At 39.5% G+C, this 27,813-nt stretch overlaps 2 protein-coding genes across 6 annotated transcripts; one reads left to right on the top strand and one right to left on the bottom strand.

Annotated features, from left to right (window-relative positions):
- Positions 1-1,355: 1,355 nt before the first annotated feature.
- On the top strand, positions 1,356-21,960 carry LOC139612980 (carboxypeptidase Q-like). 4 transcript variants are annotated; one of them, XM_071469191.1, is made up of 11 exons: positions 1,356-1,496; positions 2,118-2,250; positions 2,520-2,735; positions 2,900-3,016; positions 3,113-3,320; positions 3,452-3,659; positions 8,308-8,419; positions 8,950-9,041; positions 10,091-10,186; positions 10,616-10,721; positions 19,723-21,960. In XM_071469191.1, exons 2-11 carry the CDS (start codon positions 2,118-2,120, stop codon positions 19,881-19,883), a joined length of 1,449 nt encoding a protein of 482 aa, XP_071325292.1. In that variant the 5' UTR covers positions 1,356-1,496; the 3' UTR covers positions 19,884-21,960. The 4 variants fall into 4 exon arrangements, with proteins under 4 accessions (XP_071325292.1, XP_071325293.1, XP_071325294.1 ...); XM_071469192.1 differs by having other exon boundaries at positions 2,115-2,250; XM_071469193.1 differs by lacking the exon at positions 19,723-21,960 and adding an exon at positions 13,356-13,739.
- Positions 13,923-27,813, bottom strand: dscc1 (DNA replication and sister chromatid cohesion 1). Of its 2 annotated transcripts, XM_071469195.1 has the most exons (12): positions 27,078-27,813; positions 26,320-26,488; positions 26,046-26,180; positions 25,569-25,659; positions 25,347-25,485; positions 25,057-25,109; positions 24,771-24,925; positions 23,977-24,125; positions 20,983-23,826; positions 18,522-19,022; positions 15,249-15,381; positions 13,923-15,150 (listed from the first exon to the last, which is right to left on the bottom strand). In XM_071469195.1, exons 1-9 carry the CDS (start codon positions 27,245-27,247, stop codon positions 23,715-23,717), a joined length of 1,173 nt encoding a protein of 390 aa, XP_071325296.1. In that variant the 5' UTR covers positions 27,248-27,813; the 3' UTR covers positions 13,923-15,150; positions 15,249-15,381; positions 18,522-19,022; positions 20,983-23,714. The 2 variants fall into 2 exon arrangements, with proteins under 2 accessions (XP_071325296.1, XP_071325297.1); XM_071469196.1 differs by lacking the exon at positions 18,522-19,022.

Here is a 27,813-nt window from a genome sequence, read left to right as displayed (position 1 = left end):
AGTTTTGTTCTACGTGCTTGCACAGAAGTGCAGGAAAACATTTCCTCCTGACCTCAAGAAATATCCTTTTGTAAATATGGGTGCTAGAAAGAAAAAAAAAAAGATGTTAAACCAGGCCAGCAACATGTGAAAGGAGCCAAATGGTCAGATGTTTTCTAAAGCCCAATGATGCAGAGAAGAAAACACAAATGCCAAGAGGAAATGGTGAAAAAAGGAGGCTGGTAAAAAACAGGAGACACAGATTTCTTACATCATTGTGTAAAAAAGCAAATGGAAATGAAGAAAAAACTAAGGAAACTATAAGTAAACATAAATCTGATCCTTCTCACAGGGTGGGTCGTTTACAGTGGCTACAGAAGATTAGTGGTAGACAAGGGTGGGGGGGTTAGAAGCCACAGATTGGGATGTGGGCAGAAATAGCTGTGTTTTTTTACAGTGTGGATACAATGCAATCCAAGCACTGGACATAATTTTGGTAACTACAACTGTATGATAGGACATATGGAAATATAAGAGGCATTTTACAATTCGGTTTCTGTACAATGTCAGAAGAAAGTCAGGGAGTAAATTTCTGCAATATAATAATCAAAGTGAGAACAATACAGTTCATATCAAGATGTGCTGATAATGGACTGTTCTTTGTCCATCACAAACCTCCTTCCTTCTATGCAACACTGGCCAAAAACACCCTAACCGATGCTAACTAATATTGAATATTGAAACTGAAAAGTTCCCAGAGCATTCTCACAATCACATCTCACAGAATGCTAACTGTGCTAACTATGACATAAGTCCTGAAATGTCAGGCTTGGAACAAGCACATTCAAAACTCTAGAGAGCTCAAACACACTTGGAACTTAATATTTTGTTTTGCCTACATGCAATACACTTTTATTTGTAAAACAACAGCTGAACAATGTGTGAGGTATGAATCCAAAACATTAAATGATTAAAGTCAATGTTAAAGTGGCAGCTTTGAACTGAATGGGTTTAAATGTGTGTCAGTGTGTGTGGTAGTCTTTAGAAGTGTATGAGAAATGTCTTGTGCCAGGCAATGAAAGGTTAATGATGTAATGAATCTGAACAGAATGAAAAGACTGTGTTATGTAGCCCATAAATGGCATTTATCTGTTGCACATTTAAACAGTAAATGTGCAGAGTTCAAAATAAAAAGCAGCAGACAAAACCAACAGTTACTTTGTTCATCTAATTGTACAACATTCATAGCTTCATTTTAAATGGGTTAATTTACAAATGTTACATGTTATTTTCATTTCTATATTTATTTATTTTGAGGTAAAGTGTTTTGTGATTTATTAAAGGCTACACTTTTATTGTGAAAAAAGATACACCGGAAGTGTAGTTTCGGTTAAAATCACGAGAACGGAAATTGTGTTTATATTCCGGCGTTTATGTCGCGTAGCTTGTAACTAAATTATTCTATATAAAGTCTTGTAACGTCAACGATAACAAAGGCACTAACTTTGGGCTGAAGGGTTTGTGTTTATGTTATTTTATGGAGGTTTCAAGTCAAGTTTTCTGATAGTTGTTACTCGGTAACGTGTCGCTTCGTCCTTAGTAACGTTAGTCTGAATTAAAACTGCCTCATATCTATCTAATGGCCTGTTTCTGATAAAAATAAATAAATAATACCTTGTGTTAATAATGCCATTTTGATGGTGTATTTGAATTGATAGCAAGCCGAGCTCCGACTTAAAATCGCTAGCCGTAACTGAAAGTAAAGCTATGACTCCAGCTAACATTACTTTTCTACCGTACTCAGTATTAGATGAAGGTAAATCTAGTAAACCGTAACAAATCAGATGGTGTCTCATATTGTTCGAGTCATCTCTGTTAGATTAGCTACACAGCATTGAGTTTGCGCTGCTGGTTTAGAATAAATTATTGAATTGCTCAAATGCTTGTAAATAGATTCAGACTACCAATAAAAGTGATTGAGTCAGTGATACTGTTATATCCAGTGTTCTCCATGTTAATTTGTAGCAATGTGGGATCAATTATGTGCTGCTATTTTCAGGGAATTTCCTTGTGAAGGGCTGTCTGTCCTGCTTCTGTGTGATTCATTATTGATCACACTGATATTTCTCTGTCAGCAGATGGCTTGGGAGACTAGACTGCCCTTTCCTGCCTCCTTCTTCACGTTTCTCTGCATACTGTCATCTCTGTGTGACTCTCACCCTTACTGGCCCTTGAATTCAAGGGATGCAACCAATGACACTACAAGGAAAGGTATTCAGTTTTTCCTTTCATCAGCAATTAGTGAAATAAATAGGCCTATGCATGAAAATTTGGCCTGACATCAGCTTATCTTCAGTATAAAAATCAGTGGTACAGAAATGAAGTGGATATAAATACATGCCAAATTCCTGTCCTATAATTTACAGACCATGTTGGATGCTGGATTGAAAATGATTCCATCCCAGCTCTTACACATTTACAAGATTTTTCTCAATAAAGACTTGGGGATGAATCCGGATTTTCTTATTGTGTGTTTCCAGCTTCAGATGTAGCAGCAGAGGTAGCAGGCTATGCCGATGTGGCGAAACAGATCATTGACCTGGCTGTGTTCGGTGCTGCCCAGAACCGGTCCTACAGACGGCTAGCTGATTTCACCGACACTATAGGGAACCGTGTCAGTGGCTCACACAACCTAGAGATGGCTATCAAATACATGTACAATGCTATGAGACTGGATGGATTGGACGTCCATCTGGGTGAGTATGCCTTGTTATCTGTCTCACTGGAAGCAGGATGTTATAAGTGAAGACATGTTTCAGTTTGCTCATCTGAAAGAATTTCTAGAAGCAGGATCTGGTCCTCTGCTGAATGTAAGGAATACATTTTATCTCTGTGTCCTCTCATGCGGGTTCTTCTCCAGAGCCTGTCAAAATCCCACACTGGGTAAGGGGGAAGGAGAGTGCAGAAATGATTGTGCCCAGGGTCAAAAGTCTGGCTATACTGGGACTGGGTAGCAGTGTAGGAACACCACCTGAAGGTAAAGACCATTGCTGTATTAAATTATCTTACTGCCTGTCATCTGCCATCCATCTCCCCTTTACACCCCCTCACTCTGTCCCTGTTATCTCTGCAGGCATCAAGGCAGAAGTGTTAGTGGTTCAGTCCTTTGAGGAACTGAAGCGTAGAGCCAGTGAGGCCATAGGCAAGATTGTGGTCTTTAACCAGCCATTTGTTAGCTACGGGGAGACGGTGGCTTACCGTGCTTATGGTGCCTCTGAGGCAGCTAGAGTGGGAGCTGTGGCCACACTCATTCGATCTGTCACTCCATTCTCTATTAACAGGTATCTATCTATCTATCTATCTATCTATGAGAAATAACTATAAAAGGTACACATCATCCCCAGCTGTTCTGTCAAATACTGAGTGTTTACGCAACAGTAATAATTCAGTTTCTTTGTCTTTCCCTCTGTAGTCCCCACACAGGTTGGCAGGACTACCAGAATGGGGTGAGACGCATCCCTACAGCTTGTATTACTGTGGAGGATGCTGAGCTGATGTGGCGTATGGCACAGAGGAGGCAGAAGATCGTGGTCAGACTCACCATGGGAGCCAAGACTCTGCCAGATGCTGACTCTTTCAACACAGTGGCTGAGATAACAGGCTGGCAGCACCCTGAGCAGGTAGCATTCACTCACTCACCCACTCATATATACCTGCTTCTCTGCCTTGTTTATCTCTGACTTGTTTTTCATCATCTTGCAACAGTCTCTCTTTTCCTTTTAGTTTCAGGGGAAATCTGTTGGGTGTGCCTTCTAAGTAAATTGTGTGGGAAACAGATGTCCTGTTCGAATTACATTTTGGAAGAAAGACTCGGATTGTTCTTGTCTCTCTTAATTAGTTTTTCCCTCTGTCTTTTCTTTGGATTGATGGGAAGAAGACTTAATGTACTAACCTCTTTTTGCTGAATCCAGATATTTCCACAGATATTTATTCTGCCTTAATTTTGCTTGTGATCTAATCTTTCCAGAGAAGTGCTGAAGCTTGGCTCAACTGGAAATACTGAGAAATGTCACTTTCATTCATTGAGTATAAAGTTGTTTGGAATCACAATAATTGTATAAAAAAACAATTCACCTGTTGATTATGTTTTTTGGGGGGTTTTGGCAACAAAAAATCAGCTTTTTGTTTGAAACTCCCTTAAAATGTTCCTGCATTAATGAATCCCTACACTTGAAACATATGAAATGATTTGTATAAATTACAATCCTGACATTACTGCATTTTTCCCAGATCCCTGCATTTTTTTTTCTCTATTGGCCAGTCTAAACAACTCAACTAAAATTATAGGGCTGCTGAAATTAACCCATCCTTTTATGGTATGAATAGAGTTGTCATTTGTGAACACATGGTAACGTAAGCAAACAGAGTCACGATTTGAATCTACATTTTGGTGGGGGGGTTTTTCCAGTACTGCAAGTGTGGCAAACTGCAATTATCCTTTGTATTTGTTTTGATGATGTTTAGGCTTTGTAAAGTATGACTAATCAGCTGAAACATCTGAGTCAATGGGAATGGATCTCCAGCAGGAACATTGACCTGCAACTGGGAAAAACTTAATCTTATTCCAGCATGCATGTATGAAATGTGTGGTGTTCCCTTGTGAGGTTGTTAGTCTGTCACAGGGCTAAACACATATAGACAGACAAAACTATCTGTAAATTATAGTTACAACTTTTTTTTACTGGCAGACTCCTCAGTCATAGAATAAGATGGCAAAATATGTCCTGCTTTAAGTCAGACGCCTCTCACTGCTGAGGAAAAACATATCGGACCAAGATTGCATCTTTGCAGTGAAGTGTCTCACAATGTCACACACAGCTCTTTTGCCCAAATTTGGGTAAGAACCCGGACACGTCTAGCAGGTAGAACCTGATCAATGCATAAGGCGCTGCTGCACGAAAGTAAGCAGCTTCACTCTGTTTGTGGGAGAGACACTATGATGCCCCTTAAAAATATGACACTATTGGTTAAGTCACTAACTGGGCTGGGCTGAGAAAACAGTTCAGAGGGTCCCATTCTCACCACCAAGGCACATGCTGCAAGCATGCTGCAGGGGTGCAAAGATGGGAATGTTTGTTTTGTAAAGATGACTGATAAAACCTGTGTGAAAATGCACTGCAGCACAATGTGGGAGAAAGGGGGAGGAGCTCCTGGTTAGACTTGACCAAAGTGAATTCACTTTTCCATTTATATGTACCACACACGTAAAGACTGTGTGAAATTTCCACAATGTGATCAGTTAATCATGGTGTGTACTGTGCACTTTGTTAAGAACACCATACTGATACTGGGAAAGGTCTCCTTTTGTTCTCAAAACAGCTTCAGTCCTTTGTGACTTGGATTCAACAAGATGTTGGAAATATTCTTTTGAGATTCCAGTTCATGTTGACATGATTGCATCACATCATTTGTGCTTATGTGTTACCTGAACATTCATGCTGGCCATCTCCCGTTCTACCACATCTCAAGGGTGTTCTCTTTGATTCAGATCTGGTGACTAAGGAGGCCACTGAAGTGCACTGACTTTGTTATGTTCATGAGACCAGTTTGAGACGACTTTTGCTTTGTGGTCATGGTTCATTATGATGCTGGAAGTAATCATTATAAGAAGGTAAACTGGCCATAAAGGGATGCACAAGGTCAGCAGCAATACTCAGATAGACCGTGCCATTCAAGACATGATTGATTGGTATTAAGAGACACAAAGTGCACCAAAAATCATCACACCACCACCAGCCTGAACTGTAAACAAAAGGCAGGTTGGGTCCATGGATTCATGCTGTTGATGCCCGACCATCTGCGTGCCTCAGCAGAAAACCAGATTCATCAGACCAGGCTACATTTTTCCAGTCTTTAACTGTCCAGTTTTTAGCCTGTGCCCACCACAGCCTCAGATTTCTCTTCTTGGCTGGCAGGAGTTTAACTCGATGTGGTCTTCTGCTGAGCCCGTTCACCTTAAGGTTCAACATGTGGTGCATTCTGAGATGCTTTTCTGCTCACAGTTATAAGAGTGGTTATCTGAGTTACTGTAGCCTTTCTGTCATCAACAAGGTGTTTCTGTTACAGAACTGGATGTTTTTTGTTTTTTACAGCATTCTGAGTAAAAACCCTTGAGACTGTTTTGTGAGAATAGCAGATCAGCAGTTTCAGAAATACTCAGACCAGCCCATCTGGCACCAACAATTATGCCACAGTCAAAGTCACTAAGATCAAATTTTTAACCATTTATAAGATACGGTTTTGCTGGTAGATGAAGTCTTTACTTCCTCACAGCCTCTTGAGCCTGCAAATATGAGGCCTGCTGATTCAACAATTGCAAAACATCTTGTCACAACAGCATAGTCCAAGATGGCCAAACACAAGATTCCTCACTTTGGCTGGTAACAGAGAGCACAAACCAGGTCTGCTTGGTATTGCAATAATGACATTATGTCCACTTTATTTCAGTGCTTCTCAGTGTGTGTAATATAAGTGAAGGTCTCTACAAACTGGAGTCTCTATTTGTGGGAAAAAGATGTAGATAACTTCAAAATCAGTCAAAAGACTTAGATTAGAGGAACGTTGCTGATGTAAGTTGTTACTATTCTGATCTGGGAACCAATGCTTGGTCCCTCATTATAGAAAAGGGAAATGAAACACATGGCATGGTTGACATCATTTCTGGCTCTGTGACTTGTGCTACGGCTGGCAGTAGCAGAAGACGTGGTTGGGGTGTGTGTGAGAGTGTGTGTGTGTGTGCGTGCATGCTCATAGACAGACGTGCATCTGAGGTTTAGTGAGTCATTTCCACAGTTAAGCCCTTCAGGACCTTTCAGAGTCATCTGAGTATGATGAGTTGCTGGGATTTTTTCCACCCACTCAACCTCTACATCTCCCGTCCTTCTTCGACATAAAAATTTTTCCTTTCAAATATAAAATATCCTGATATGTAGGCTTTGTATTTGTAATTAAATGTAAGTCTATATGTTAACTCTAGGTATTAAATCTAAATGTTAAATCTAAATGTTGGGGAAATTAAATACTTAGCTATATGTGAATACACACTGCCAGTCTAGGTTTAGATTTATTATTCAAATTTAACATTAATATTGAATATTTTGTAAAGAAAAGTAAATATGACAAAGTTCAATTCAGTAAACGTAAATCTGGTAAAAAGAGACTTGAAAAAATTCACACCACTTTTTTTTAACAATGTTTGGAGCTAAATGTGGTGAAATGTTGGTGTTAATTTTGGCATATGCCACTTTACAATCAGCACCTTACATGTTGATCTTTTCATAAATTATACTATGACTACAACGTATTCAGTTGTCTTCACTCTCAGCACATTGTACAGACTAATAGCAATACTAGTCAGTTAACTATACCCCTCTAAAGTTATCTGTCTTAGGTTCACCATTGTAAGAATTACAATACAACAGAAAACAATCCACAGTGGGTTGAAATAAATATGGATGTCCTGATATTTCATCACTGTTGGTTGCCAGCTATTATTGCAAGATCAGGATGTTTATAAGCAAATTCCAAATTCAAAGACTGCTCTGTAAAAACCTGTGGCATGCCGTAACCTGGGATAAACCCTTACATGGAAAACATACATGTGTGATTTAGAGGTAGACACTTCTGGTATTGCAAAACAAATCCAGTGATTCATGTATTTTGCACTTAGAAGCATGTCTGTATGTGTTTGTGTCTCACAAAAATGTTAGTACTGAACTCATTTTAAGTAAACTGGTGGCACCTTCGGCCTTAAGCAGAAAAAATATTTTCAACAGAAAATATGCCTGTATGACTGTTGTATGGTAGGGTTTTCATTTGAACGGAAAGGGTGTTCTCTGGGTCATTGTCCAGACAGGGCTTGATCAGGTCAGAAAATGTTTTGTAACCTGGAACAACAGGTCAGGAGCACACCATTGACAGGAATCTCACCTCTATAAATTCCTGGAAATGGGGATATCACTCTAAACTGAATGTTTTTTGTCTTTTTGTCCTGTTTTTATGAGTCTGTTGACCTATCCTTGCTGATAAACAGTTTTTTCTTTAATTATAAATACTAAGACAAATTTGAGGCATGTCATGTTTGTGTGTGATTTATAATAAATTGTAGACAGGATATGGGTTAGACAGAATTATCTATTCCAGTTCTGCTGTACTTGTCAGACAAATAGTGAGGTTGCCAGAGATACACACCTGTAAAAAGTGTCCAATTGCATTCTTTCAATCTCTCTTTTCTTTGTTTATATTTCTTTTATCTGTCCAATCTGCTAGGTCGTCTTACTAAGCGGTCATTTGGACAGTTGGGATGTGGGCCAAGGCGCCATGGATGATGGAGGTGGAGCCATGATTTCCTGGGAGGCCCTGTCACTCATCAAGGACTTAGGTAAGAGACAGACATACTGTACAGGCAAACACAAATAGAGCACACGAGAACATACAGAAGTACATTCACAGAAAGAAACAAGCATAGTGAAGAGGTGCAGAAAAGTATATGGACTGCAGCAAACTTACACAAGCTTACTTAGTAGTAAGTGACCAGGCCAAAAGAGTACAACCCTGTCAGAGGGTAGGACAACGTATAAAAGCAAAATATAGTAAAGCTCAATGACCAAGAGAGAAAAATAAAATTTACTATGTTGGTTTTTCGTTTATCTCCAACAGCCAGCTAGTGAATACCTTGAAGAAGGAGCAGAGTATCTAGTTCCAAATTACAAAACAGTTCCTCAGACTATAAGCAGTTATTTCCTCCAACTGTTTGTAGAGGAACAAGAACACACATAATTAGGAAACAGACACTGATATACAGTGGAGTCTTATTGACAAAAGAATGCAACTGAATAAACCTATAATCAGACAGGAACACTGTAGAGTTTAGTGTTTATTGCAAGTTTTAAAGAAAAGAACTGTCTCTAGGTTTGCGTCCAAGGAGAACCCTGCGAACAGTGCTTTGGACAGCTGAAGAGCAGGGGGGAGTTGGAGCGCAGCAGTACTACAATTTACACAAGGTACTGTCTGCTTTTACTGCAGTACTTAATAGGAAACACACTGTAACATCAGTAAAGCAAATATTGTCCCCGCTAGTAAGAAGCAAGACAGGTTACATCACAAAGGGAAATTCAGTTCAATTCAATTCAATTTTATTTGTATAGCGCCAAATCATAATATACATTATCTCAAGGCACTTTACAGGGTAAGGTCAAGACCTTACTTTGTTACAGAGAAAAACCCAACAGTTCCCACAAAGAACAAGCGCTTAGCGATAGGGGGGAGGAAAAACTCCCTTTTAACAGGAAGAAACCTCCAACAGAACCGGGCTCAGGGTGGGCGGCCCTCTGCCTCGACCGGTTGGGTTTAGGAGGAGATAAAAAAAGGGAGGGGGGGGGGGGGTGGACCAGGAACAGCTGTGTAGGTAATGGTGTTATCAATAATGATGACAGATAACAGTGGTTAATAATAATGATGAGTAGTGGTGGATCTGGATCCTGCTGCTCCAGGGGCAGAGACTGCACAAGTGTAGGAGTATACTTTCAGTGAACTGGAGAGGCCTTGGCTAGCTACCAGCTTTTTCTCTGCAAAGGATCCAAGCAGCAATCTGCAGTCTTACAGAGTTTCCTTCTTTAGAGATTTGGCTGCCTACCAGGTCTTGACCCATAATAAAGTCCTCTCTCAAAGAGAGAGGTACAAGATTACTGCATTTTTTTTGTACCATTTTTCACCAATGTACTGTAACACCTCAGTGGACCTTCTAGGTTTTGCATTTGATTTACTGTATAATCATAATGTAAATGACCTGAGTCAGGTAGGGCAGCTGCACTAGCTGGTGGTTAGTTGAGTGTGTCTGACTCAACTAAAAGTAGCTTTGAAAGTAGCTGTGCTTAACTTTAACTCATGAGGACTCATGAAGACCATTCAGTGGCTCAGTATTTCCATTGACCGAAGTTTGTATTTTATATTTATTCAAACACATCTTATATCATTTGTTTATGTGTCCATGCCTGTCTGGGCCTCTCACTTCTTCTATCTGCTCTGTCTTCTACGTCCTTGCTCCACCCAGGTGAACCTGTCCAACTTTGACCTCGTCATGGAGTCTGACTTGGGAACATTCACCCCAATGGCTCTGCAGTTTACAGGCAGTGATGCGGCACGACAGGTGGGATTAAAAACACAACATTGTTGCACAAGTATGTGCTGTTTTTCCTCCATCAACTCCTCACTTCACATTTACATCTCACCTTCAGACCACTTCCTAACAATGTTGAACTTCCCCCTTGACCTCACTGTTGTTTATTTAAAATTGCATGTGGGAAGTAGTTTCTGCCACAGAAACCATTGCAGTAAATGCAGAAAACTCAACCACAGAACTGCAATATCTTTTATGTGAATGTAGCACAGCAACATCTAGTGACATCGTCTCAGAACGTTTACTATTGGCTCATAGTTTGACATCTGAATTACAATAGCCATTTAATGCAAGGATCAGGTAATGCATCTTATTTGAAATAACGTTGAACTATGTTTTAAAAGTGCTGGTGTATAACACCGTGTGATGAGCTATACTTTGCTTTGTCTTAATCATTAGGTGATGGAAGAAGTGGTCAAACTGTTGGCTCCCATTAATACGACCAAACTGGAGAAACATGGAGAAGGGACAGACATCTCACCGTGGATGCAGGCAGGAGTACCAGGTCAGCTGAATGTGTTTATCTGCAAATAGCAACACATTAGATAACGGAGCTCAGTGAAACTCAATATTATACCATCTTTATAAAATTTTACATGTCAGCCATAAACACATAAAAAAAGAGAAATAGGAAATGACTTTCTAATTTCTATGGTTCTGGTATTTATGAGCTCCCCTTTCCTTTGAAAGTGCTGTGTGCACAGAATCACATCCTCACTGATGAGCAATGAGGATAGTGTAGGGAAGTAGGGGCCGATTTTTAGCTTAATGGGGATTTCCTGAAAGTATGATCTGAAACTTCTAGAAACTACAAGTAGGATGGGAAGACAGTAAAGTGAAATCGCCAAAGCAGACTGTTGACTGGATGTGACCAAGTGTACAGACATTTTTTAAATGATAGGTACACAATGTAAAAAACATAAATAAATAAAGATTTATTTATAAAGAATAAAATAGAAACAACAGAATAGAATCAAAAGAATAAAAGTGTGTAGTATTAGATCACAGAAACCTAAACCAGTGTGTTTGTATTGGTATTGGCATGGTTCCTATAAAGAAAAGAGAAAGTCATTTGTACATTGCCCTTTGGATATTGCAACCCATATAACACAGATCGGGCTTTAGAAAAGCTGCTGGGACTTTAGTCTTAGAGTTTTCATGCAGATCTGCTACTTTTGCTGCACAGGTACCTTGCTCTATGGCATTGTTTATACCATAATAATCTAAGTTTTAAGCATCCTTAATTGTTCCATTCACTAATCTCTAGTCATTGATCAGCTCCTCTCAATGACAAGATTTCCAAACAGGGAAAGCAGTGACAGGTCTCGTTTAATCCTCTGGTTCATGAACCACCATACACTAGCTGCGTTCTGAAGGGCCTTCCTCCTCATCTTTAAGACTGAGCTGAGTTCTCTTTAATGGTCTCTTTACTATTGTTGATTGTAGGTTGTGGGCTGTCCAAGGGGAAGGCAAGGCTGTCAGTGGTGACTGTTATTTTGCAGCATGAATGAGCACAAAAATAATAATTCAATAAAATGACCACCAACAAAATATCCATCCATCCATTTTCTATACTGCTTATCCGAAACCGGGTTGCAACTAAGTTCATACATGACTGCTTGATATGTATGACTACAAACATTTACTTCTGATGTTATTCTGTACTGACTGATAGGGAGCCTATGTATCTTAAAACAGGGAAAATCTGTGCTGCCCTCACTTCCCTCAATGCAGGATACAGGGACACTTAATACATCCATTAACACAAATATAATTAAGAACAACAAATCGACACACAGTACAAGGGTGAAGCTGCCAGATTTAGGACTGGTTATGCCCCTTCATTGCTGAACATCAATAACTGTTTAAAATTTGCTTTGTTACAAGAGTGCTAGTCTGATAGTGTGATTCTTGAGGAATATCTCAGCCAGATAGATGTATTGATTAAGTATCAATTCTCATAAATGAACCCAACAGTACAGTGATGCAGTCTCTTCTTTAAACAATATGCAAGATGCAAAAAAACTGAAATGGTGTTTTACCATTTGTGATCTAAATGGTTACTGTACCCATTTTTATAGCTAATTTAACATTTCTATCATTAGTTTTGTACTTAGGGATGTGTTCGGATGAGGATATCATAATCTGTGATGGAAGAAGTACTCCGATCCCTTACATACATGAGAATAACAATAAAACAATGTACAAATACTCCATTATGAATAAAAGTCCTCCATTCAAAATTCTACTTAAGTGAAAGTACATGAGTATTATCTGCAGAGTGCTGGTGAAGGTGCTTTTACTTGGATTGATAAATATGTTCATTACTATGTTTCCTATTACTGTATACAGTGGGGTCCAAAAGTTTATGTTTATGCCAGAGCAATGAATATGGTGCATCTAGGATGCCTCGTCCCACCTCCTCAAAAACACAAGTTACTCTTGGTACTGTGCATCCGGAAAGTATTCACTGTTTCCACATTTTGTTATGTTACAGCCTTATTCCAAAATTGATTATATTCATTTTTTACCTCAAAATTCTATATACAATACCCCATAAGACAAGAAGCGCTGTGAATACTGTCCGGATGCACTGTAAGTTGGATTGGTCCAGATGAAATGGCTTTGACTGAGGAATTGTATTCTCTGATGACAATGGCAAAGCTGTCTAGTTATAAAAAGCTCATGGGGCAGTTTAAGGTTGTGTTCATCAAAAACAGACTATGTATTGATGGATGTTATGAAGAACCAATCAGTACTACAGTACTTATTGCGAGAGAACATAGTGATTTACTCCTGTGTGGTTGAACCTTTGGCAAAAGTGTTTCCTAATTAAACAGGAAGCTGGTCTAGTTACATTTTAAGATATAAGAGCAAGGCGGTTTCTTTTAAATAGTAATTAAATTGATGTTTTCTATTATGGCTTTGAATTTTTTTTTAGAATGCATTATGTTTTGGTTCCTTAAGCATCTTAAGTATCTGAGCACATGCTCAGTGAATTTTGGCTGATTATAGAGTTCATACTCCAGCTGGGAGTTCACTTGTTTTATAAAGTGATTTATTGAGTCCTGTATGTCCTTGTATGTCTCAAAATGATGGCGTCTTCCTTCCAGTTCCAACATACTTTTATATCTTCCAGATACCTTCATTATCATCCCAGTATCCTTGCCAGCTACACTTTTTTTTTTTTTGAGTCTTAAACTAAACAACTCCTATGTCTGTAACCTCAGTGACTGCATTTATTATGATTCCAAAGTCAAAATGTGAGATATTTAGGGGCGACCCGATAGCCATGTGGTTTGGGCACGTACCACATGCTCTTAGCAGGTGAGTCACTGGTTTTGACTCCAGACTGACCCCGACTCTTTCCTGCATGTCATTTCCCCTCTCTCTCTGCCCCTTTCCTGTCACTCTCTACTGTACTATCAAATAAAGGCATAAATGCCCAAAAATATCTTTAAAAAAAACTATCTATATATTTAGAAAATGGGGCGTTTTAAGTTAAGTGAATTATTCTACTCACTCTACCTTGGATTCACAATATACTGTAAGTCTAGAACATTAAAAAATAATGTCTAAATAAAGAATAAAGTAGAAATAACTGCACATACTCAGTCTAACTTCATGGAACTTTGTTTATTACAAAACATCTACTGAACCTGTATGTATGTATGTATGTATGTATGTATGTATGTATATATATATATTTCCCCTATAAAAAAGACAAAGAAAATCCCCTCTTATTCAACATAGCTAGTTGAATAACAAAACCCATATGACAGGATAGAGCTTTACAAAGGTTGCTGACAGTTTACGTGTTGACATTGAGATTACAGTTTTCATGCAGTCCTGCTCTGTAGTCAACATTCTGACACAGTAGCTGTAGTTTCACACTAAACATATGTGAACATCTGTGTGGAAATTTCTTTTTACTTTTAGTCCGATAGTCTGAACACTTAGTGGGACGACGGCAGTGAGCACCGCCTGCAACAGCCCCCACCCGTAGAAATGTGGACATTAACGATCGATGGCAAAGCAACTGTACTATAAACTAACCAACCTGATGTTGTAGAAAAACACTTGTAGAGCTGAAACTGAACCTTATGGTCACAATTTCCTCTACTGTTAGTATGATGCATCCACCGACCAGTACTGTTTAGCAGTAATAGTGAAAAAATAAATAGTAGAGATTCAATGGCCCAAGCATCTTCTACCCCACTGACTCCTTACTAGTAGTGGTGACAACACACTATACTCAGAAACACATTGTAGAAAGTGGAACTGAAAACAAAGAACATTTGAACCTTCAGCCAGGAAGAAACACATCCCCTTTTAAAACAATGAACAGAGAAGCCACTCAATTACACTCTTGTATTCAAAAACTGTTTTAATGGAGCAGCTGAGGGTTTGGTGCCTTGCTCAAGGACACTTTGAATGTAGTTTTTCCTGTATTTTCTCCCTTCTGGTGATCCAGGAATATTAAGACTTCTGTATCACACGGAGTGAAGGGAAACCATCATGAAAGCCCACTGTGGAACCAGTTCAGTCAGACAAAGGTACAGGTACCTTGTAACTGTTAACACTGTTTCATGAGGCTTGTTTTACACCATAGTCCAAGTTTCCAAGCATTCCTAATTGTTCCGTTCACAAATCTGTCATTCACCAACTCCTCTCCATGGAGAGAGATCCAAAAAGGTGAAAAAAGATGCAGCTGTTAACCCACAACACTCAGAGTCACGTTGAATCCTCTGGTTCTTCAGCTAGCATAGACTAGCTGCATTCGGAAGGGCCTTCCTCCTCGTCTGTAAGGCTGAGTCGAGGTCTCTTTGATGGTCTCTTTACTATTGTTGGTTGTAGGAACAATATGGGGCTGTCCAGAGGAAAAGTGAGGGTGCAAACACCACAGTCTTTGCTTGGCACTCTTGCCTGGGTAGCTTCAGAGACACACAAATGGGTAATTCTGACAATTGTATCATGAAAACAAAAACATCTACATTTCATATATGACTTGATGATTTGTAGGATCACAAACCTGTACTTCGGATGTGATTTTGCAGAGTTTTCATGGATAGCTGTGTGCCAACCGATCTTTTCTCTGGGGGGTCAGTCTGGGAGGCTACATGTCTTACAGCAGGCAAAATGTGATGAATGCTGCCAACGGTGCCCTTAACAGAAACAAGGGGAGCAGCAATAATACAAAAATGTATCATTTAAAACAACAAATTATGACATAAAAAACTGTACAGAGATGTTTTTGCTATATTGTTAGCAATCCTTCCTTTGTTCTTAAACTTTAAATACATTTCTTTATCCATTTATTTACTTTTCTTTCTTGATTTAATAATCATGTTGCTTATAAGTATTATTTTATTATGACTACTGCCACCATTTTTATTATTACTTAACATAGTAAAAAATAAAGATAACACTGATGATATTCTACAGTAAATATTTGATATTTGGTCAACAAACCACATTGTTAGTGTTTGTCTCAACCCCAAGCACATTCATTCATACTAAGAATGTAAATCTTTAAAAATCCATTTAAAGAATTATAAATGAGAATTAGAAAGACTTCTAATTTCCTTTTTAAAGGATTAACAATTATCTTAAAATGTTACTTTAACACAAGTAAACTGTGTATTTTTGGGGGCTATTTTCAGCTGCAAATTTGGTGCGCTAGTGAGTGTTTTACAGAAGCAGAAAGGTGTAAGTTATACCACTGCTTATTTACTTACTTGCCTTGATAAAGGCAATAATATGGTTATAGGGAAAGGTCACATATTTTACACTGTATCTGTTTTATTTTAAATTTTGATGTTCATAAGCGGGGCACTTTGTCCATCTCTGAGCCTTTCCTCTGATTGGCTGACTCTTTTCTAATTGACACACCACCAGTAATGGACTGTAGCCTACTTTTTACTTTTTGTTTTGTTAAATGAACTGATATGATTCTTAACATTAACAAAGGACTATAGCCTAGTACTGTACATTGGGACACATTCAATCTGAAGACGGTGTGCAGTGTTTTGCTACGGTTTCTGGGTTGAAGGACATGTTTGTCGAATTGGTGTGAAATAATGTGAAACCATGGATGGAGGTCTTAGAATACAAACACATGTACAACAGGGCTGTGAGGTACCTCCTGTCTTGTTTGGTGGGTGTGTCAGAGGTGTTAACCTGTCAGCAGATGCGTAAACCCATGTCCACATTCAGACTTTGAGGCACATTCCTGGTAAGTCTATGGGAGCTTAGGGCTCTCCCACTGTAAAATCCTCGAGGGGATCAGGGCTCTCTTGCAGACATTTTGATTCCTTTGAGCACACTTTCTCTGTGTTCCTGTAGACTTAGCTGTAGGGAATTACCCCCAGTTCATACTGTTGTGATGATACTTACATTACATTTACTCAAAGGGCTTTCCCATTCCTCTTTATGCTATTGTGAGCCCTTGCAGTCCCTCAAACTCAATCGTATCACTTAACAGGTGAAGTCAATTAAGTCTGTGGGGGCACTGTTGTCACAGTCACAGCAGGGGTGTATTTTAAGATCTGCCCTCCGGAGCAGAAGGTGGCGACAATGCACCAATAAACTGGATACCAACCGCCATAAGAGGGAGAAATGCAACTGAGCGTTAACCCTCTTTGTATATAGTCTATGGTTCAACCCGAGTGTTTTTATATACAGTCTATTGTGTGTTCAGCGCAGCACCGTTTCCGTTTACATTATGGTTGCGCTGTGTTTAGTCGGGGCTGAACGAACTATTGTTAACACTTACCGGTAAATCAGGATGGCGATGGCCAACTAGAACTTGAAATCATGCTGCCGATTATTGAAACACAAAACACATTACTAGTGTACTTACAGGCTGCGGATTTGAAGTCGGGCCCAACAATGTCGGGACTGACGTATCCTTGATCACTAGCCGCTTAGAGAAACCTGCATTGTATTGTGCCTGGTTGAGGAAGCACTCGACGCTGAAATGAGCCGAACAGACGGTCAGATTCGGACTAAAATGCTCCGGTATTTCAGAAAAAATAAACTTCAGCCACTGGTCTCTGATATTGCTGTCCTTTGGAAGGGTGTGCAACGATAAATTAGCTCCCTGACATCCTGCGATTGTGCAGCGTCTCCTCGACATTTTTATAGTATTGTAGCTTGCTAGCTTCAGCGACGGAATGACGTATGGTATTTTCTTGTTAATAAAGCTAACAACAATAAAAAAAAAATTTTAAAAAAATGTTGGACGAGGAGTCCCCCAGTGGGTGTGGGTGGACTGAGGGCGGTGACTGTTGTTGTGACATCACATCCTTACGGACGTACTGACGGCTCGTTTTCTGAATATGTGGTGTGTGTATTTCTTACACTCGATTTTTACACAGTCTATGATTGAGCGTTTTCATACTTTCACTGTATTTACATAGCACTTAGACCTGCTCTATACTCAATAAAGACAGGGAAATCTCATTTTAGCTTGCATTTAGTATTTCTGCTTTTAATATTAGAAGCAAAACAGCTCGCTTAACTTCCTCAGATCACATTTCAGACAAAATTCAACTCAGTCTCTCTGTTCAATGTTGGCTTGTTGTCGGTTGGTGTCTGTAGCTGCCCAGCCATCAGGGAACCTCCTTGCGCATGCGTGATGCAGACCCGGCACTGACATGCCTCTGCCCAGAAGGATGAACTAATATGCTAATCAGGGCAGAGTGCTTTACTCTGCCCGTTTCACTGCTTGAGAGTGGGTCCCGGATGGTTGGAATTGATCCTTTCTTTGATATTAATTTAGTAAGTACTCCAGCATCATATTCCCTCTGGTGCGAAATGTGCGGTACACACCATAAAAGACTTCCTCTAGACATATAGAGGCAGATCTCCAAAAACAAACTCTATCCATTTGTCTACAATATTTTTGTCTTTGCACTGATTTGTTTGATGCTCTGCAGCCACGAAGAAAGCATTTTTCACGAGTGGGTTTCAGTGACCTGGCTCCAATGAAGCAGGCGGTTTGGGATTATGGGAATTTTAGGAACCGGATCATATTCTTACTTGCTTGTAAAGATTTTTTTTTTTTGGGGGGGGGGGGGGGGGGGGGGGCATCTTGTTGTGGGGGAGCTAGAGGACAGAAGGTAGTAAGAGACTTTATACTGTAACAACTTTTATTTTACACCTACGCGTTTATAAAAAACAAAATCGAAAGCAATTTTCACGATAAGGAGCTGAGGATCACAGTGACTGGTGGCACATTGTCCTAGAGACAACCAGAAGCCGGTGTTTATTTCTCATAACCTGTTTGGGGAGCTTTACTCACCTGTGCCATCACTGTTGCAGGGCTAGGGACGGCATCAGGGTTGAGGAGAAGCTGCTTTTTGAATCCCATTTCTACCTCTGCATAGTTGGAGAAGCACTCTCTTGTAAAGTGGATGTTGCACACGTAAACAGAGGCGGTGGGTATGTCCAGTCGTCCCAGAGCATGCAGCCAGCGGTGTGCCATCTCTCTGTTGGACGGTAAAGAGTGCAGTCCCTCTGTGCTTTTGCACTCGGGATAAGCGCACTTGCGACCCATGTTTGACAGCTGACTTTGGGTCAGTCAACGGGAACAGCTAACACGGCTAAAAACAAACTAACTTCAACTTCTTCTGTGGATTAGTTTCCAGTCATTTTTGCTTTACTGCCACCTGTTGGACTGGAGTGTGGGGTGGTTCAGTACTTATGTTTTCCTGGTGCTTTCAACTGTGTCACACGGGCTTCATCAACAGATGTATGCTCAGTTGTGAGGGTGGTGGAGCATTTATACTTCTTGTCCATATTGCTGTAAAATTATACATAGAAATTAATTTGTGACTATACACAAATGTAATATAATTCTACTACTGTAGCAGTTTCACAAAACAATCCAAAGACAAGTTCCACTTGCTACCTTTCCAACTCTTTATTGACCTTCACAAGCAAGCTGAAACAAACAAACAAAAAAAAACAGAAACAAAACCTAAACAGGTCTGACAGATTAAGGCAAACAGGTGCCTTTGCTTTGAACAATATAGACTGGGACTAAATAGAGCTCATTTTGTTTCTGCCAACACTGATGACTTTTTAATACATCAGCAAAGCAAAAAAAAAAAAAAAAAAAAAAAAATAGTAGATAGTCTGAAGAGTGAGTTGTGACTGACAGTTTAAAATAGAAAGGTAACCACAATGGGAAGTGAAAGTTGTTATATTGTAAACAAGATATGTAACAGGTTTTCTTCCTTTAATCTCCACCGATTTCTGAGTATTTAGTGGACTTAGTTTTTTCACATCCTAGAGTCAGTCTGACCAAGAAATGTAATCACTCCTTGTATTATTATGACCTTTGCTTTCCCTTGCACAGAAATGTCCTGGAGGATTGAACCAGATGCAACCATGATGATTCTTTTCAGATGTGAAATTGAAACAGCTTACTCTTCAGCATGTAACCATGAGTGTATGAGTTTGGGTTTTATCTATCTTTTTTCCCCCTGTCTCTCATCTAGGTGCCAGCCTCCATGTGGCAGACAGTCGATACTTTTGGTTCCACCACAGTGAGGGCGATACTATGACTGTTCAGGACCCTCGAGACATGAACCTCTGCTCGGCATTGTGGGCCGTTGTTGCCTATGTTGTGGCAGACCTGCAGGACATGCTGCAGAGGTAGCTAGTTAGCGTGCAGGATTCTGCAGAGGACAGGATGGTCACTTTGAACTGCTGGTTGATTCAAAAACACATGGCAGAATCCTACTTTTTAAAAAACCAATTCATTCAATGATATTGAATAGAGTAAAATTGAATGTCAGCTTGTCAGTTTCGTGTTTGTTTACAAATTGAATGTGAATTGATTTTGGATCATAAAAGGACAAAGAAAATCATTGCTTTCTCTGTACTTCGTTCATGGCATCAGTGTTTTAAATGAATTGGAGTAGATCCAGATTTTAATTCAGGGCATTTTACAACAAAATAAAAATGTATACATTACTAATGACTTAAAACTTGTTGTTTCCACTGAAGAGTTAAGTATTGTTGCTGAGAACCGTGCCAGGATTATTTTGAATCTGAAGCAAACTACAGTCCAGTCAGAGACCAGGTCAGGACCAAAGAAAGGGCATGTGTTTTAATTGAAAACCAAAAGCATAATTATATTAATGTGATAATGCTATTTAGTAATTTTAGTAATTTTCAGAAAAAAAACCATAATGCTCAGAATAAGGGGAAGTTTTTTTTTTCCCCAAGTGAGCTGATTCTATAGTGCTGGTTTACCGTCAAAGACAAAACCAAGAGAATGACATCTGAGTATACGGTAAAGCACTTTCTCAGGTACTGTATTTGGCCCAATACAATAGCCCTGTTAATATTGTTATGCTCTACCGGTAACTCACGTAGCGGTGAGGAGGGGGGGGGGGCACCTGCCCGCTGCTGTGTGCGTGTGTGACGGCAGAGAGGCAGAGGGAGGGGGGGCTAGTATCGCTACTTTTTCCCGCTTTTATTCAGTCATATCCGGATACAACGCTTTAGTGTCGCCACTTTTTTCAGTGTATGGACAACCCTACCTCACGGTTGCCAGCTATATGGTTAACGGAAGACCATTTAAAAAACCGTAGTAATGAACAAAGCTGCGTGACGGTTACATTCGTATTTTCTTGAATTAACGTTTGTGAAGGCATTAACGGCGATCCAGTTAACGGCTACGATCATAAAAGGCACAGAGGAAAATCATCAGCTGGCCAACATTTGACCATCTTCAGATGGAGTTTACTCACCGGTTGCGGAGCAGAAGTCGGCCCAGACAATGTGGGGACTGCAGTGTCTGCAATGAGCAGCTTCTTGGCGAATCCAGCGTTGTATTTAGCCAAGTTGGTGAACGACTCCGCTGTGAAATGCGCCGAACAGACGAGCAGATTTGGACTGAAATCCTGCTCAGCTCGGCCAAAAATAAAAAGAAGCCACTGGTCTCTGACGACTTTGGCTTTTGGCAGACTGTGCAAGGACACATCGGCCTCCTTGCATCCCTTAATAGCGCAGCACCGTTTCTTCGACATCTCGCCGTGCAGTTATTCACTCACACCCGGAACCCACAGTGGAGGCGGGCCAACAGGTTGCCGCGGGCGGAGTTACCTTGTGTGTGACGTCACACAAAGGAGGAAGTGCTATCCGCTCGTCTTAAAGAGACAGTTCCTACAAATGGGCGGTGTGCGTTTCTCCGTTTATGACCAGTTTGATGCATGGGGCAGTATATACGTGGCCCAGAGACCTCCCAAAGCACGATAAAATAACCAAAATCACATTTTTCATGCCATGGGGCCTTTAATATAATGTGCAGCAAAAAGGATGAAAACAAGAAAATAATTTGTTGGTGTGTGAAAGTGTAGAAATTAGAAGTGTGAGAAAGACAGACAAATCCCTTGTGCACTGTGAATTGCCCAACCCTGGGCTACAGTCAGACACATTAATGAGTGAGGGAACAGCTTGAGAAATTGTGGAGCTAAATCTACCATGTTTGTCAGTTTCCAGTGTTATCTAAAGGAACAAAATTGTCTTTAAAAGTTATATTATTTTTAACTGTTTGTCAGATTATTGTGGTCAATGTTCAAAGTATGACAGTTCCTGCCTACTTTGTATTTAATTGAGTTTTGACACATTTTTTTTCATCTAATGTCACATTTATGTAAAATTCTGTAAAACTTTATTCCGAGTACGGTGTTGTGATATCATTAATAAAGTATGAATCATTACTCCCATCTGCTCATATGAGGTAAGGCTTTGACTTTTGCTGACCATGTGGTTTCTATGATAGAAGAAAGAGGAAGATGAGGACAAATGAGACCAAATGAGACATACACAACACTCGTTCGGTTGTTTCCATTGAAAGGAGGAAAGAGGAATGGAGAAGCAGGAGGAGTCATGATGGGTAAAGAAATGATTAGAGTACAGAAAAAGAGAGGTCATACAGAGCAGCAGAGGAAGTAAAGAGAATTCATTTTGTGGGCACCACAAAGACCAACACACACACACACACACACATACACAGCTGGGAACTGTTTACCCTAGAACTGATAAGTCAGTACTCCCTTTGGATGATGTCAGGGTTAGTCAACTGTTTGTGTTGAAACAAAGCTGTGTAGCTTTTATTAAGTGTCTGGGGAGCTCTTTCTCATGCGACTAACACTGATTCACACACAGACAGTTATGTTAGTGAAGAAAAACACTGAGTCACACACATCACAGCTAATGTGACCTATAGAAACCTACACACACAGTATCTTCAGAGACATCACCTGACAGATGGGTCTGTTTAAAATTACATGTGAAATATTAAAATCTACTTCTGTGTCTTGTGTAGCACTTTTTATTTACAGTATAAACCTTTTTCTATGGTTACAGATGAACATGTCCTTTTTAAGTATGTTATAGCAGCTGTGATGAAGACGAGATCTATAAGACTGGGGCGATTCTGGTGTTTCGTCTGTGCTCAGCCAAAAACGCTGACCACATACGATATGTTTCGCTGTGTATCATCTGCTCAGCTTGAATTCAGTTTCCTCAATTAATAGTCTTCACAAATTTGTAAATTTTATTGATGAAAGAAAATGATTCAATGATTCAATGAATTCAATGATCTGAATCAGAATCACACCACAAACTTGGTAATTTATCTTTAGTTGTTTCATTTTACCCTTGATATGAACATGACGGCTGCTATATGATTTTTTTTCTACTTTTGAGTTAAAAAAAAATACTGAAAAATGAATCAATTATCAAAATACCTCATAAATCTTCTGTTGATTGATTAATTGATTTATTACCCAATTGTTTCAGCTATATATGCGACTCGAGTCTGGGTTCTAGTCTGCAGAAACCTGAAGGTTTTAAGCAAACTGAAGACATTAAGCAGGTCCAGAAATCAAAACATTCTCAAAAAATCATTAACTTGTGTGAATCTCTTTTGGTCTTTGTGTTACAAATAACTGTCATTTGAATGCAGTGACGAACAAGGCGGGTGGAGAAATGAAGCCGTTCATCAGCGAGTACATACTGTATTACCCAGCCAGTGTGTGGAGATTACATTTATCAGCACAGGCCACCACCTTGTGGACAACCTCCAGCACAGCATCTGCATTGTATCGTATGTTGGAAATGAAAATGGTTCTAATTTGGATTAAGGACAATAGGAGACTGAAAAAGCCACCTATGTGATAATAGTATGACAAGTTATTTTATTACTAACATGAAGCATTTTTACAGACAAAACAAGAATCAAAATAACAAAGATAAAGTTTGGTTTTAGTGACAAAAACACCAAAGAGTTATTACAAATAACCATTTAAAACAACAGTTTTAAATGGTTATTTGTAATAACTCTTTAAGATAAATACCTACAATGCTAACAGCATTTTTAAGGACAATTGTGAGTACAATAATTTTGACAGCTGTGGGAATAAACATACCCACATTCATTTCCAAATGTAAATTCACCACTTGACAGTGGACATGTTCACGTAGCCACAGGCCTTCTGGAGTTGAAGACCTTGATCCCATTTTGCATTGAAGATCGAGCATATTTAGTCAGCAGGGCTCCGGTGGTCTGTTTCTCTCCACACAGGTCTCTGGATGAGGAGAAGAGGGAGGAAGTGAAACATTACACATTATAATGAACCAGGTCACTTAACTAGAAGGTTACAAATCAGGTAATTCACATGTTATTTGTTGTTATTTGCTTTTAGATTATGATAATGTCTTGGATGGATGACACTAACTGTATGTATGGTGTGATGTCTTCTTCAGTCCATTTCTCTCTGAGTGTGAAGAGGTGGTTGAAGCGCTCCAGTGTGTCCTCTGGGAGATCCTCCACCCGCAGCAGACAGATGGTCTCTGGACGGGACATGCGGTCCACCAGGGCAACACTCTGGAAGAGTTATAATGCGATCAGCACTACAGTCAGTCTCTCAAGACGGTCAGTCAGTAGGAATGAGTAGAAAGAAAGACAGGCTGCTCCTTTGTCACAACAGCATGATGATCCAAGGCTATCTTATGAGGAGCTATGCTCAATATTGGCTCAGTCTAGTTAAGAAGCATTCGGAAACTAAATTCTAAAATAAATAAAATAAAACTGGCTTGAAAAGGGAAGAAAAAGTTTGGTGATTTTGATGGTTTCCCGACACCTAGAGGTGTAGTGGTTTTATATGCATTCTTAAGTCAACTTATTTTACCCAGATAAAAAATGCTTAGACAGGACTGCGCCCTTTTCTTAAGCTTAGAGACAGTATGAAGCTGCATTTCTATGGGGAAGATGTGCTGCAGATAGAATTTCTACAGGTTGGAGTAAATCTTTCATTTTATGCAAAGTGTTGATTTTTTTGTAAATTGCAGTCTCTTTTACTTATAAGATTCTAAAGATTGTACTGAAAATATGTAGAAAAATATGTAAATAATATTGACAACCTGTATCCAAAATGCACAACATTATACTTAAACTGTGACACAGAGAAAAACAAGAACTCCACCATCCCCCTTCTACTCAGATTGCAGTGTAAGAGAGGTAAAGGCTAACCTTTAGCTGGTCCAGTCTTGTGCTCATGCCCTCTGGGACGCTCTGCTGCCAGACCTCCTGAAACTCCCTCAGGTTGAACTTGACAGCGTTCTGCAGCAGCATTAGTGCTGTGCCCCGACAGACTTTATCCTCGTGCAGTGAGTAAAACACTTCATCTGCATAGACAAAAGATGTACAGATATTTAAATACTGTGGAGTTCCAGATTGGGTCAGATTTTCCTACCAATTTACTAATGAAATCTCATGGTCTGTCAATTGAATCTTCATAGATTTTTTTTTTCTTTACCATTTTCAGTATAACGTTTCCCATAGCAGTTCAAACAGTGCTCGATCATCTCTCTGTGAATAAGAAAGAAAACATCATTATTGGAACCTGGCTGACCATCCACTCTATTATAAGACTTATAATAGATGCTCAGAAAGTCAGTATAACCTCTCAAGTTATGTTTTTTAATTCTGAAGTCTCAACACAACTAAAGATCAACTTTAGTTTTAACTGTCAATTTGTCAACTGTCATTTTGCTTTTCCTTTATAGATCACTACCGGTGAACTTGGGAATCCCAAGCGTTACTTACTTGGGCTCCAGTGGGGCTAACTCTTCCAGACTGGTTTGAAGGGGAACCTTGTTGAAGGACCACGACTCAGAATCCACCAGCTGGGTGACGTGGCCAAGCAGCTTCATTTCATAGTCAAAGTCCAGCATGCGCCAATAGCCTGGAGGAAAGAAAAATACTCTTGCAAACATCTGGTGGGTTAAACAATACATACAGATATATAGGTAAAAATTCACACTTTACCTTCAATCTGACAGGCGTGGATAGTCTCTAAGTGGGTCTTTATCTCCTCTTCACTGGCCTGGATCCTCTCCAACAGATCCTGCATTGTGTACTGACAACAGAAGAACACAAATGGAAGCCCTTACTAAGAGCTACAATAATATTCAAAAGCAGGAACACTCATCTGAGCCAGAAATACTCAAATTTATGATTTAATAGCCATTTATTTCCAATTAGGAAAGGGCAAACTATGAACAGATATTGACATATAAGCCCTGCATTCTTTCAACAGATGCATTACATGATGCAGTCAGTTAGTGCTGCACTGATATTTCACCTAACAGAGATACCATTTGGAATAATCAAATGTTTTTTAGCATGCAAATTTTTATACCGGTGAGTGAAGATGAGTGAAGACTTAACATTCATATTCTATAGTTATATACTTAGTCCTACAGGATATTGTATTTATAGTCTTAACTGTAGAATATGTTTTACCCTGTTTTCTGTGATCTCTGCCTGCCCTCCTAACGCAGGCCCTTCATAAGGATTCTCCAATAAAAGCTTTGTCAGTTTCTTCAGTTTAGGACGGCGTTTCCTCAGTTCCCAGTAGCTGTTGCAAAATCCCCAGACCTACAACAAAAGTCGGATACTGTTAGTGTACGTGGGTCATAAATTCAACCAGCCATTGTGTGCATATGTCATATGCATATGTTTGTGTGGGTCTTATATCAGCCAGGTACACGTGTGTGTGCATGTATCATTTCTGTACCTGAGCATGCACCACTTGAGAGCTGTCCTGGCTGTTAGTAAGTTGGTCTGGTGTTCTGCATCCTGGTACAAACAGCAGCAGGTTGGAGGTGTCGGCTATTTTAAGGTCATAGGTCTTATCACCACTACAGAGCACTGCATGCTCATCTTTATCCCCCCGAATAACTAGACTGGGCAAAGAAAAAATTTGAATTTTAAGTTATCATTCATCAGTCGCATTTACATATGTATTTGTGTCCATCCTGCTCATGCATCTTGTGCCACAGCAAATCAGCATTGTCTTGATCCGCATTTCTCATTTGTGTAAAACAAGAAAAAAAAGAAACAGGAACAGTTTACAGACTATTTGCACTTATGAGGATTTAAATCAATGAACAGCAGTACTGAAATTACGAGTTGATTAACTGATTGTGCAAAATAACAATTTTGAAAAAAATTGTTTAAGCCAAAAAGAGAAAGATGAACTAGCTCATCTCAAATAAAAAAATGGTTATTAAATTTCTTTTCATTTATATCAATGTAACTTAAATAACCTTTGGGTTTTTGGGCTGTTGTCAGGTAAAACAAGCATTTTAAAGATGTCTCCTTGGGCTTTAGGACACTTGAAAAGGGTATTTTTTAAATCATTTTTTACATTTAAGACATTCAACAATTACATCTATCTTAATCAATCATGAAACTAATCTGACTTTATGAAGTTAACAGAATAAAACAGAACATCACTGTTTACTTACTGAATACACATTATCAATACCTTACCTTTGGCCAACTTCTATGTGTTTGCACAGTGTGTCGTCCAGCTCCATCAGGCAGTAGTCTGCAGACGAAACATTTTCCCCAAAAGACAGACAGTGGATTGTTTTCTGTAGATCCTCTTCTTTAAGTTTGGCGATTTGCAGCGTGGCCTGCACCTCCTCTAAAGTTCTCATGTTTAGCTCGGACGGCAGGTTAAATCGATATTTTTGACGAATAAACCCTTTTTGACTGGCGAGACAAACTGCCAGGAACTACCTGTTTTATAATAAAATATAAAACAAGTGAAAACGAATGTGTTTTTTTTTCGTCGCTGTACTCGGTGACTGTCAAATTTCCCCGCTCTCTTTCTGTGGTGGGAAGGAAGTGAATCATGGATGTATAATAAGACCTGGATGACGGATCTAAAAATGGCGCCCATTCATTTCAATACAAGTTGCTCGCCTGGCGCATATGCCGAAAAAGTTTCTGGCTTCCGGGTTACTTCCGCGTTATGCGGCCCATAGAGACTGCGCAGTAGTGTCACTCCCATCATGCATCTGGGCAATGAGAACGAGCGAAAAACGTTCTCGATCTGGCGCTGCGCGTTCACGAGTGCTCTGCTAGCGGACTTTATTATGTTTAATAGACTAATACAGGGGCTTTGAACCACGGATTTATACAAACAGCGATAACATTCAGTTTGAAGCTTTAGAGCCTAAAGTCACATTGGAATCAACATTTTAAAAAATCATAACCAGGC

The sequence above is a fragment of the Trachinotus anak genome, unplaced genomic scaffold, assembly GCF_046630095.1.
Source record: "Trachinotus anak isolate AG129_WGS33_773 ecotype Australia unplaced genomic scaffold, CSIRO_AGI_Tana_v1 ptg000032l, whole genome shotgun sequence".
Lineage (NCBI taxonomy): Eukaryota > Metazoa > Chordata > Actinopteri > Carangiformes > Carangidae > Trachinotus > Trachinotus anak.
Note: the sequence above shows the minus strand (reverse complement) of the source record. Positions and strands in the feature narration are given on the sequence as shown.

Bases quoted from the DNA above. Each gene is read 5' to 3' on its own strand.
- LOC139612980 (XM_071469191.1), top strand. From the start codon at position 2,118: ATGGCTTGGGAGACTAGACTGCCCTTTCCTGCCTCCTTCTTCACGTTT. The intron at 2,736-2,899 runs GTGAGTATGCCT...GTTCTTCTCCAG, and splicing joins TGGATTGGACGTCCATCTGG to AGCCTGTCAAAATCCCACAC. The intron at 3,660-8,307 runs GTAGCATTCACT...CCAATCTGCTAG, and splicing joins GCTGGCAGCACCCTGAGCAG to GTCGTCTTACTAAGCGGTCA.
- dscc1 (XM_071469195.1), bottom strand. From the start codon at position 27,247: ATGAGAACTTTAGAGGAGGTGCAGGCCACGCTGCAAATCGCCAAACTT. The intron at 26,489-27,077 runs GTAAGGTATTGA...TTCTTTGCCCAG, and splicing joins CACATAGAAGTTGGCCAAAG to TCTAGTTATTCGGGGGGATA. The intron at 25,486-25,568 runs GTAAAGTGTGAA...TCTTTCCTCCAG, and splicing joins CCACGCCTGTCAGATTGAAG to GCTATTGGCGCATGCTGGAC.